This window comes from Oncorhynchus clarkii, chromosome 6 (assembly GCF_045791955.1).
Source record: "Oncorhynchus clarkii lewisi isolate Uvic-CL-2024 chromosome 6, UVic_Ocla_1.0, whole genome shotgun sequence".
NCBI classification, from domain to species: domain Eukaryota; kingdom Metazoa; phylum Chordata; class Actinopteri; order Salmoniformes; family Salmonidae; genus Oncorhynchus; species Oncorhynchus clarkii.
The window spans coordinates 20,784,726-20,796,676 of record NC_092152.1 but is presented as its reverse complement, the minus strand read 5'-3'; the positions used below and the strand labels follow the sequence as shown (position 1 = coordinate 20,796,676).

At 40.6% G+C, this 11,951-nt stretch overlaps 1 protein-coding gene across 1 annotated transcript; it reads right to left on the bottom strand.

Moving 5' to 3' along the window:
- Positions 1 to 5,391: 5,391 nt before the first annotated feature.
- LOC139412320 (gonadal somatic cell derived factor) lies at positions 5,392 to 8,272 on the bottom strand. The gene is made up of 5 exons (XM_071159157.1): positions 8,142 to 8,272; positions 7,256 to 7,422; positions 6,381 to 6,461; positions 6,162 to 6,295; positions 5,392 to 5,532 (listed from the first exon to the last, which is right to left on the bottom strand). Exons 1-5 carry the CDS (start codon positions 8,270 to 8,272, stop codon positions 5,392 to 5,394), a joined length of 654 nt encoding a protein of 217 aa, XP_071015258.1.
- Between the last annotated feature and the right edge of the window lie 3,679 nt (positions 8,273 to 11,951).

Genomic DNA, 11,951 nt, shown 5'->3' with positions numbered 1-11,951 from the left:
TTGGTTTTAAAAAACAATGCAAATGTATATAACCATACCATAAAAGCAACAATCAAAGTCTAGGATAAAGGGTAGGCCAGCCGATAAAGAGGATTCTTAAAAAAAAAAAAAGTCTAAACAGCCCTTAGATGTCTTGGAGTTCCAAAGGTGTGGTGCATGGCAGGAAAAGGCACTGTCCCCGTTTGTTTGGAGCCGGGTCCTGGGTGCATGAAGCAGTTTGGCGTGACTTGACTGTAGGGTGCGTGGAGGTTTGTAAGTGGGGAGTAGACCTGACAGGTAGGCAGGCCCAATGTCATTTAGGGCTTTGTAGACAAGGAAGAGAATTTTAAAGTCAATTATTTGAGGGACAGGTAGCCAATGGCGGTCAGCAAGGATGGGGGTTAAGTGGACAGACTGGTGGAACCCACAGGCCAACAGTGTGGAGTGCACCTTCCCTCACAGGACTCCCCTCTAGAGTTAATGCATGCGCTCCTTGCACCACGACCACAACTTAAAATAACGTTTAAGCTACACTATAAAACATTGAAACTACACAAAGAGATTGCAGGTGCCACACTGCAAACACATTACTAAGCAGTAATGAGAAGAGTTGGCATGTGATTTTCAAGTTTTTAGTCAAACACACATTTTGCAAACACAATGCACATGTGCTGTTATTCCATCTAACTTCCATGGAAACATATATTGGTGCTTTGTCTGTACAAGGGATCAAATAGAATGTCTTGTTGATCTCAGTGAAAGGTAACAGGTTAAAGGTTAGTTCCTTGATGATATGTTTGTTTTTCAAACTAGTTCACCCAGGAAATGGTAGACTGAAACTGACAGAGCAGATATCTTAACAGCCAAATATGATTTAATGGTAAAATTCAGACACTATGTGACTACCATATGTCTTCTTTTTTTTTTTACCACAACACAGCTGTTGCACTTTCCTTATTTATTTGTTTTCCTACCTCTTTCAACCCCCTGAACAAATCTGCTACTGGACAGATCATACCTGATTACTTAATTGTTTTCCTATAGTCTTTCAGTTCAGATGATCAATCTCTCTAGGAAGCAACCTTGCTAAGAAACATAACTATATTAAAATACTGTAGCTTTTTAAACTGTTATCTGATGGCTACTTCCAGTACAGTGACCTTTCCTACTATAGGTGGTTCAGAGTAGAGACCAACTTCGATCACTGGCTGCCGCCTCCTGCAAAGGATCATCGCAGGTAAGCATACTGCTCACTTTACATGACTCCATGATTATATGTTCATTGATTTCATGTGAATGGATGGCTTGATGACATCCAGAGATGCAGCCAACAAAGCATTAAATGCTACTGGTCAAGATAATATCTATATGGATACAATGTATAAAGCAAGTATGTGTTTGGTGAATATTTGTTTAGATAGTATTACAGTTGACAATGTTATACTGTATCATTGACTATATTTGACTAAGAGTTATTCTCATAGAAAATCCAGAAATATAACTATTTTTATATATCAGTAATTTTGTCTCCCAGGTCCTGTCTCTATGTACACTCACTGTACCCTACATACTCACTGGGCCCTACACACTCACTGGGCCCTACACACTCACTGGGTCCTACACACTCACTGGGCCCTACACACTCACTGGGCCCTACACACTCACTGGGCCCTACACACTCACTGGGCCCTACACACTCACTGGGCCCTACACACTCACTGGGTCCTACACACTCACTGGGTCCTACACACTCACTGGGCCCTACACGCTCACTGTACCCTACACACTCACTGGGCCCTACACACTCACTGTGCCCTACACACTCTCTGGGCCTTACAAACTCACTCACACACATACTCCATCATCTGCTCACACACACATAATATGCACATACATTTATACTGACTCCACACACACACACACACACACCCACTCACATACAAGCTGCTGCTACTCTGACTATCTTATATCCTGTTGCCTAGTCACCTTACCTCTACACATATCTACCTCCATCAATCCAGTATCGAAATTGTAAATATGGTATTGGAACTGACCCTGTAATAGTATACTTACTTACTTATTGTGTTCTTCATATTTCTTCTTATTTGTTTTTTTTTTCTAGTATTACATTGTTATTGATTATTGCATTGTTGGGTTTTGAGTTTGCAAGGCATTTTACTGTACTTGTGTATGTGACATTGAATCTTGAAGGTATGTAACAGGTAAGGAAGAAGAAGTGTGTTTATTATGTCCTCATTTCTCTCTGTGGCATTCCCCAGTGTGAATCACTGTGTGAGCAGCAGGAGGGAGGGTTTTTGTGCAACGAACATTGCTTTCACTTCCCTTTGCCTTACCACAGCAATAAAGTTAATAGGCCTCTGTTATGAAACTGTCTGAACAAATGGCTGTAGTATATTGTCACTGAAGATTTGATTAGAATTGTCCCTGTTTTGAAGCTTTTCATGTTTTCATGTCACACTGGTATTTAAGTAGGTTTCCATCTTACCCATACATGCACTAACTGTGGTTTGTATGTTTCATATAACTTTCTGTGGGTAGATGGGTGTGTCTTATATTAAAACATTGTCCATTGTTTCCCAGAAGTACTGTTTACACAACAACAATGAGTGCAGCCAGCCCTGAGAAATACAACACAGAGGTCAGACCAGAGGTAATGGAACTACTAGCATGTCTAATCACTGACTCTCAGGTGTGTCTCAGTTGTGTCCCAAAACCCAATGTTTTGATCTGCAACAGCAGGGATGTGAGCGTGACCATTCAAATAGGTCTTATTTACAGAACTCTACACCATAGTATACCATAGTATAGAACAATTAGAATGGATATACAGTTGAAGATGGAAGTCTACATACATCTTAGCCAAATACATTTAAACTCAGTTTTTCACAATTCCTGACATTTAATCCTAGTAAAAATTCCCCGTCTTAGGTCAGTTAGGATCACCACTTTATTTTAAGAACGTGAAATGTCAGAATAATAGTAGAGAGAATTATTTCTTTCATTTTTTATTCCTTTCATCACATTCCCATTGGGTCAGAAGTTTACATACACTCAATTAGTATGTGGTAGCATTGCCTTTAAATTCTTTAACTTGGGTCAAATGTTTCGGGTAGCCTTCCACAAGCTTCCCACAATAAGTTTGGTGAATTTTGGCCCATTCTTCCTGACAGAGCTGGTTTAACAGAGTCAGGTTTGTAGGCCTCCTTGCTCGCAGACGCTTTTTCAGTTCTGCCCTCAAATTTTCTATGGGATTGAGGTCAGGGCTTTGTGATGGCCACTCCAATACCTTGACTTTGTTGACCTTAAGTCATTTTGCCACAACTTTGGAAGTATGCTTGGTGTCATTGTCCATTTGGAAGGCCCATTTGTGACCAAGCTTTAACTTCCTGACTGATGTCTTGACATTTTGCTTCAATATGTCCACATCATTTCCCTTCCTCATGATGCCATCTATTTTGTGAAGGGCACCAGTCCCTCCTGCAGCATAGCACCCCACAATAGTCATTATGGCCAAACAGTTCTATTTTTGTTTCATCAGACCAGAGGACATTTCTACAAAAAGTACGATCTTTGTCCCCATGTGCAGTTGCAAAGCGTAGTCTGGCTTTTTTTTATGGCGGTTTTGGAGCAGTGTCTTCTTCCTTGCCGAGCGGTCTTTCAGGTTATGTCAATATAGAATTCGTTTTACTGTGGATATAGATACTATTGTACCTGTTTCCTCCAGCATCTTCACAAGGTCCTTTACTGTTGTTTCTGGGATTGATTTTCACTTTTCGCACCGAAGTACATTCATCTCTAGGAGACAGAATGCGTCTCCTTCCTGAGCAGTATGACGGCTGCGTGGTCCTATGGTGTTTATACCTGCGTGCTATTGTATGTACAGATGAACGTGGTACCTATTTCGCAACAAAGCATCCTTCACTCATGCTGCCAAACATACCCTGGTAAAACTGATTATCATACCAATCCTTGACTTCAGCGATGTCATTTACACAATAGCCTCCAACACTCTACTAAGCAAATGGGATGCAGTCTATCACAGTGCCATACCAAAGCCCCATATACTACCCACCACTGCGACCTGTATGCTCTTGTTGGCTGGCCCTCGCTTCATATTCGGCGCCAAACCCACTGGCTCCAGGTCATCTATAAGTCTTTGCTAGGTAAAGCCCCGCCTTATCTCAGCTCACTGGTCACCATAGCAGCACCCACCCGTAGCACGCACTCCAGCAGGTATATTTCACTGGTCACCCCCAAAGCCAATTCCTCTTTGGCCACCTTTTTGGCCACCTTCCAGTTTTCTGCTGCCAATGACTGGAACGAATTGCAAAAATCACTGAAGCTGGAGACACATATCTCCCTCACTAACTTTAAGCATCAGCTGTCAGAGCAGCACCTGTACAATGCCCATCTGTAAATAGCCTATCCAACTACCTCATCCCCATATAGTTTTTTTTCTTCTCCTTTGCACCCCAGTATCTCTACTTGCACATTCACCTTCTGCACATCTATCTCTCCGGTGTTTATTACTATATTGTAATTACTTTGCCACTACGGCCTATTTATTGCCTTACCTCCCTAATCTTACCTCATTTGCACACACTGTATATAGATTTCTCTTTTGTGTTATTGATTGTACGTTTGTTTATTCTATGTGTAACTCTGTGTTGTTGTTTGTGTCGCACTGCTTTGCTTTATCTTGACCAGGTCGCAGTTGTAAATGAGAACTTGTTCTCAACTGGCCTACCTGGTTAAATAAAGGTGAAATAATTTAATTTTAAATCAGGCTTTTGGAAGCATCTTCAGGCGTTTGGAAATTGTTCCCAAGGATGAACCAGAGGTCTACAATAATTTCTCTGAGGTCTTGGCTGTTTCCTTTTGATTTCCCCATGATATAAAGCAAAGAGGCACTGAGTTTGAAGGGAGGCCTTGAAATACATCGACAGGTACACCTCCATTTGACTCAAATGATGACAATTAGCCTATCAGAAACTTCTAAATCCATGACATCATTTTTTGGAATTTTCCAAGCTGTTTAAAGGCACAGTCAACTTAGTGTATGTAAACTTCTGACTCATTGGAATTGTGATACAGTGAATTACAAGTGAAATAATCTATCTGTAAACAATTGTTGGAAAAATTACTTGTGCCATGCACAAAGTAGATGTCCTAACCGACTTGCCAAAACTCTAGATTATTAACAAGAAATTTGTGGAGTGGTTGAAAAATTTGATTTAAACTTCCGACTTCAACTGTATGTTTAGAGGGGGTTTATGTGAGTATGGGAACATGACCATGTACAGTATATAAAATGTAGAGTATGGATCTTATTTAGAGAGCTCTACACTCTCTACAATATAATATAAAACAGTTGGAGAATGGACAGGTCTATTAAGTATGGCGATCTGGGTTGATGGCTGGTGTGCAGCTGCAGTCCCGGGTCAGATACACAGAGGAGATGATCAGTGTGTTGAATTCATCCAGGTAGAGCACTGGCACCGGGTGTTGGGATGCAGGTTTGCAGCAGGAAACCTAAAAAAGGAAAGGTCATTGTACTGGAAGTAGCCATCAGATAACAGTTTAAAAAGCTACAGTGTATTTTAATATAGTTATGTTTCTTAGCAAGGTTGCTTCCTAGAGAGATTGATCATCTGAACTGAAAGACTTCAGAAATACAATTAAGTAATCAGGTATGATCTGTCCAGTGGCAGATTTGTTCAGGGGTTAGAAAGAGGTAAGGGCACATAGTGTCTGAATTTTACCCTTAAATCATTTTTGGCTGTTAAGATATCTGCTCTGTCAGTTTGAGTCTACCATTTCCTATTTGAACTAGTTTGAGAACCAATCAGATCATCCAGGAACTAACCTTTAAACCTATGACCTTGTACTGAGATCCACAAGGCATTCTATTTGATCCCTTTACAGACAAAGCACCAATAGACGCTTCAATGGAAGTCAGAGGGAATAACAGCACATGTGCATTGTGTTTTCAAAATGTGTGTTTGACTAAAAACTTGAAAATCACATGCCAATTTTTCTCATTACTTTTTAGTGATGCATTTGCAGTGTGGCACCTGTAATCTATCTTTGTGTAGTTTCAATGTTTTATAATGTAGCTTTAATGTTGTTTTAAGTTGTGGTGCAAGGTGCACATGCATTACCTCTGGAGTGGAGTCCTGTGAGGGAAGGTGTGCTCCACACTGTTGGCCAGCAGGGTTCAGCTGTGTGGTGCAGGCTGCACACTGGGTGAAGGTAAACCTCTCTGGGTAGATGATCCAGTTCTGCCAGCCCAGGTCTAGCAGAGACAGACAGACAACACACCACATGTCACTTCACATATTGGAAACCATACTGGCAAGGTTTTTCAGTGTTTGTCAAACCTTGTATGTAGATCTTAGAGACCAGTTGACAGCAGTGTGGCCCTGTTGTATTTCCAGGGAACTCTTGCTGGGAGTTTCCTGCTGAAATAGAGAATAACAGTCAGTGTTGGAAAAGTTACTCCGAAAATATAGTTTACCAAGCTACCAATTACTTCACACTGGAAGAAGTTAAACTAAACTAAAACTACTGCTAAGAAACATATAGTTTACTTAGCTAAAGTTACTTTGAAAAAGTAGTTCACTACATCCAAACTACTTTGTGAAAAATTAGTCTAAAATGTCATAGTCTACAAATTGCAAGAACAGTTTACTCAGGAGTCAGACGTTAACATAATGTGTAATTTAGCCTATTAAACACAAAAACAATGTTTCAAGTGAAAATTGGGAAGGTCTGATGCCGAAAAAGAAAGGAAATCTTGCCTACTTTACCCATATTTGTTGTTATTTTTGCAAAAAAAGTAGTGTGTAGTTCCAGTAGTCTATTTCTATTCTGTTCACACCCCTCTTGTTGGCTGAGAGAACATTTTGCAGGTTTAAAGCTTATTTCCTGCAATTCTTTACATATTACAAAGTTCAAGAGTAAGTTGAAAGCCAGACTGAGTTCCTTAAAAAATAGACTGAGCTACACCACTACATGGCAAACAAGTAATGAACTAGTGAAAACACTACCAATATTTGAATTTAGTTCAACTACCACCAAGCTACTGCAAAATGTAATTACATTACTAATTGAACAAACAAGAATAATGTCAGACTTCAACAAATCCGTGTAATAAGTGATTCAAATAAATGGTGGGAATCTCAGACTATTATCTAATGTAATAAAAGTGTTCACTATCAGTGATGCTCTTCTGAGTTACATTACACAGCTTTACCGTTGCTGTCCAGTGCTGTCTGAGAGTCACTGCGTTGGGTTGTGAACGCAGCCATCCACTGCTCCCTGAGTGAGGCCAGTCCAGTCCCCTCCGTCTGAGGCTCTCTCTGCAGGTTCAGACCCCTCAGAAGGAAATGTTTGATGTCTGAAAGGGGTTCCCCTTGGCAACTGCAACAAGTCAATAAGGGGACCATTACTCCCCAGATTTCTTCATACAGTAGCCTACTTGACGATCAACATCTCAATAAAATGCATTTCCTTCAGCCAAGAAAAAAGGCAACAATCTTCTTTCATATATTTATCTAAGACATAGTTTGACATTGAAACCATAATAAAGACATGATTATACACCAGGCTTTTTGACATCACAGTGTGTTCAGAGAACAGGATGACATTGATATGTCTTTAGAATGGGTAAATGTATGGTGTCTGAAGTTGAAATAACACTTATTTTCTCTGATCAAAACACCCCCTTTTACTGATTACATTAGCATGTCGGTTTTAAAGTACTTTGCAATGGAAACACACATTTATTTAAATTAACTTATGTCTAACTATAACATCATCGGAATAGGTTATACTTTAACCTATTAACTCCCAAAACTGATTGATGTCATCAACGATGTAGATCATTTCATCAATGAAAAGCATAACATGCATTCACTGTGAATTTAAAGGTCACATTGACTGATAACGCACAGTGATGTTCCATAATGTATTGCCTGCATAATTGTAATTATCATACTCTCAATAACAAATGACCCCCCAAAAAATGGAATGCAACATTTGCCCAACAGCCTGCTAAGAAAGAACGTCTATCATAATTTTCTTCAATCATATCTTTGATTATGACTTCCTTGAGAGTATCTACTCCAGGTGTGTCTCACCTGTTCAGGGTGATGACTGGAGCAATGTCTGTTGGAGTTGCTTTGGGTTTCTGCCCTGAGGATTTCAGAATAAAAGTTTCTCCCAGGGGCCAGCTAGAGAGCATAACCATCAGATATCGCAAGATAATCATCTTTCTCTGCAGACAGATTGACATCCAAGTCAGATTCCAATCAAATCATTGGTGTGGTTCTTGTAGTCCTATTCAGAGAGGAAAGGGGTCTGCTGACTGATTTGAGATGTGTTTGAGTGAAGTGATGCTCGATGGTCTGATGATCATTAATTGTGTAGATGAGGAGTGACCTTTTGCTCGTCGTTAGAAACATGGGAACATGAGTATTATCTATTCACACACCAGATTGACCTTGGGAGATTTCACTGTCCTTCTAGTGTGAGATGCCATGAGGGGAGAAAGGGAGAGAGAGAGAGAGAGAGATACATGCACGCGCACACACACACACACACACACACTCTCACTCACAGACAGAGTGAGAGAAAGGACACCTTGTTTTTCTTTGACTTGTCTTTATTGGCCATGGGGTGTACTACCGAGTCTATGTGGCAGTTTCCTCCAAGATGATAAGCCAGCAGGTGTTTTTTGGGAGTAAACATTGAACTGTTCATAACACTCTTGATGTAGGAAATGAGGTACATTCAAGATAACAAAACCACAGGAAAAAAGTATGATATGGAATGGAATAAATTCTAACACAATACTGTACACTTGAGCCATGCTCATTGTCATCTGCCATGTCTCTCCACACAACTTCATTTCTACACCCTTTCTCAACCCTAACAATAACCCTAACATCATGTCCACATCCTGGCTCAACCCTAACAATAACCCTAACCCTAGCTCCATGTCCACATCTTGGCTCAACAATAACAATAGCCATAACACTAACCCTAACATCATGTCCACATCCTGGCTCAACCCTAACAATAACCATAACCCTAACACTAACCCTAGCTCCATGTCCACATCCTGGGTCAACCCTAACAATAACCCTAACACTAACCCTAACTCCATGTCCACATCCTGGCTCAACCCTAACAATAACCATAACCCTAACACTAACCCTAGCTCCATGTCCACATCCTGGCTCAACCCTAACACTAACCCTAGCTCCATGTCCACATCCTGGCTCAACCCTAACAATAACCCTAACACTAACCCTAGCTCCATGTCCACATCCTGGCTCAACCCTAACAATAACCATAACCCTAACACTAACCCTAGCTCCATGTCCACACCCTGGCTCAACCCTAACAATAACCATAACCCTAGCTCCATGTCCACATCCTGGCTCAACCCTAACAATAACCATAACCCTAACACTAACCCTAGCTCCATGTCCACATCCTGGCTCAACCCTAACAATAACCATAACCCTAACACTAACCCTAGCTCCATGTCCACATCCTGGCTCAACCCTAACAATAACCATAACCCTAACACTAACCCTAGCTCCATGTCCACATCCTGGCTCAACCCTAACAATACCCCTAACACTAACCCTAGCTCCATGTCCACATCCTGGCTCAACCCTAACAATACCCCTAACACTAACCCTAGCTCCATGTCCACATCCTGGCTCAACCCTAACAATAACCATAACACTAACCCTAGCTCCATGTCCACATCCTGGCTTAACCCTAACAATACCCCTAACACTAACCCTAGCTCCATGTCCACATCCTGGCTCAACCCTAACAATACCCCTAACACTAACCCTAGCTCCATGTCCACATCCTGGCTCAACCCTAACAATAACCATAACCCTAACCTTAGCTCCATGTCCACAATTTGGCTCAACCCTAACAATAGCCATAACCCTAACCCTAGCTCCATGTCCACACTTTGGCTCAACCTGGCTCAAACCATCATGCTGCCCAAAGTTAAATAAGGTTGGAGTAATGGAGAGGACATTGTTTCACTATCACATATGCGTGATCTTTTAAATCAACAAAAATATGTCTACAAACAATCGTAACAGCAACAGAAAAATTGCTTCAATAGCTTTCTCCAAATACTGGTGGTCTCAACTAACAAAATAATAGATGATCTGACTAGAGAGGTCCAATACCTGAACAACAGTTTTCAGTTCTACCAGGGAGAGGTGGATGTCCTGAAAAAGATTTGCAGTAAGATGACAACAAACTCTAAGTCCACGCGAGATGACGTCAGCACTGTCTGTGAATCAGTGGTGGTCGTAAACCAGATGGAATGGCATATTGCTGCAGAATGCTGGGGTAGCCATGCTGGTTAAGTGTGCCTTGAATTCTAAATAAATCACCAAATGGGTTTGATGGATCGCGGAAAAAGAGCAGGAATAGGCTTTTGTAGGCTACAGTCCAAGCTATGTGTTCCGATGGTGCGACTGCTGTCAGCATCCAAAGTTTATCCAACTTGAATAAACTCTTGGAGGTAAGGATGACAGCAGTGGTGTGGTCTACGGTAATATGGACATCACTTATTATTGATATCTACATAGTGCATTGATGTGAATCACACTGCTGCTCTCTCAATTAGCTATTTGCGCCTTGTGGATTGTGGTTGTTGTGGACGGCTGTTCACAAATCTTAATGTGTATTTGAACCCAATAATGTTTGAATTCAAGAAGTTTAAGCTGCCTATCAATAATTGTTTTTGGAACCAGTGGACAGCCAGTGAAAAGTGCGCTCTTGCAACAGCTGCACAGTGTGGATCCCAGCCTATGGAATAATAGTGGGTATTTTATTGCTCATAGTTTTCTTTTATCCATAGGCCTAATGTTCAAACTCGCACACTTTTGATAGACTTAAAGGGGCAATCTGTAGTTGCTAAATCAATTTTTGGACTTATAAATGATGTATGTATGTATATATATATATATATGTATCCATTGATTCTTGAATAATATAACTTATAAATTCCTTATAAGCTTAGTTCAACTGTCACACTCAATGAGAACCCAAAATATAAGCTTGTTTTTCTCCAGTGTTTGTAAACATTGTAAATGTAGGCAAACACTGTATAGCCTCAGAACATTGTTAAAACAATAATTTTGATATCATGGATGGTCAGTCCTTGCATCCATAGCTCTGTCTAATAATCTGAGAGTGGTTACATTTCTCCAGGCCCATCCCTCAGCTTTTTACCAAAACAATTTTGTTATTTTTTCATTTGTGGATTTGTCCTTTAAACAGCTGCATATTATCAAGATATCAAAGTGTCACCAACAAAAATGTAAACAATAGGCCTATAGCAAATGCAGCATATGGCATTCACTTTTCACATGTAAATAGCACTTTTCAGTAGTGGTCAAAGCATGCCATTCCATGAGCGCAGCATTTATTTTTCAACTCGAATCAATGAGCCTGATCAATCCTCCATGACAACAAAATCATAAACAACAGGGCTGGCTAATAAATCCATATTAAGTTTCCATTAAGTCTTTGTCACTCTGTATTTAGAAACCAAGTGAGATCCCTCAAACAAACACACAAACCTCATACCTAGCAATCACTTCGATACAGACAGCTGTAATCAACGAGGAAGTCATGGTACGACCCCAAACAACACACGTTGCCCTTTAACAGGTACAGTATGCCATCCTTCTATATAAAGAACAGTCTACTCTAGCCGCATCAAGTCATTAGCAAGCCTAATCCACTCTAGGCTTGTTGCCTTGATTAAGCCATAATGCCAAACAAGCCACACCAGAGAACAAGAGAGCAACGAGAGCTGCCATATTGAATAGCAGCACATGATGTCAGTAGTGAAGTATAAGAATTAAGTGGAAAATATTATTGTCCACCTCACTAGTATG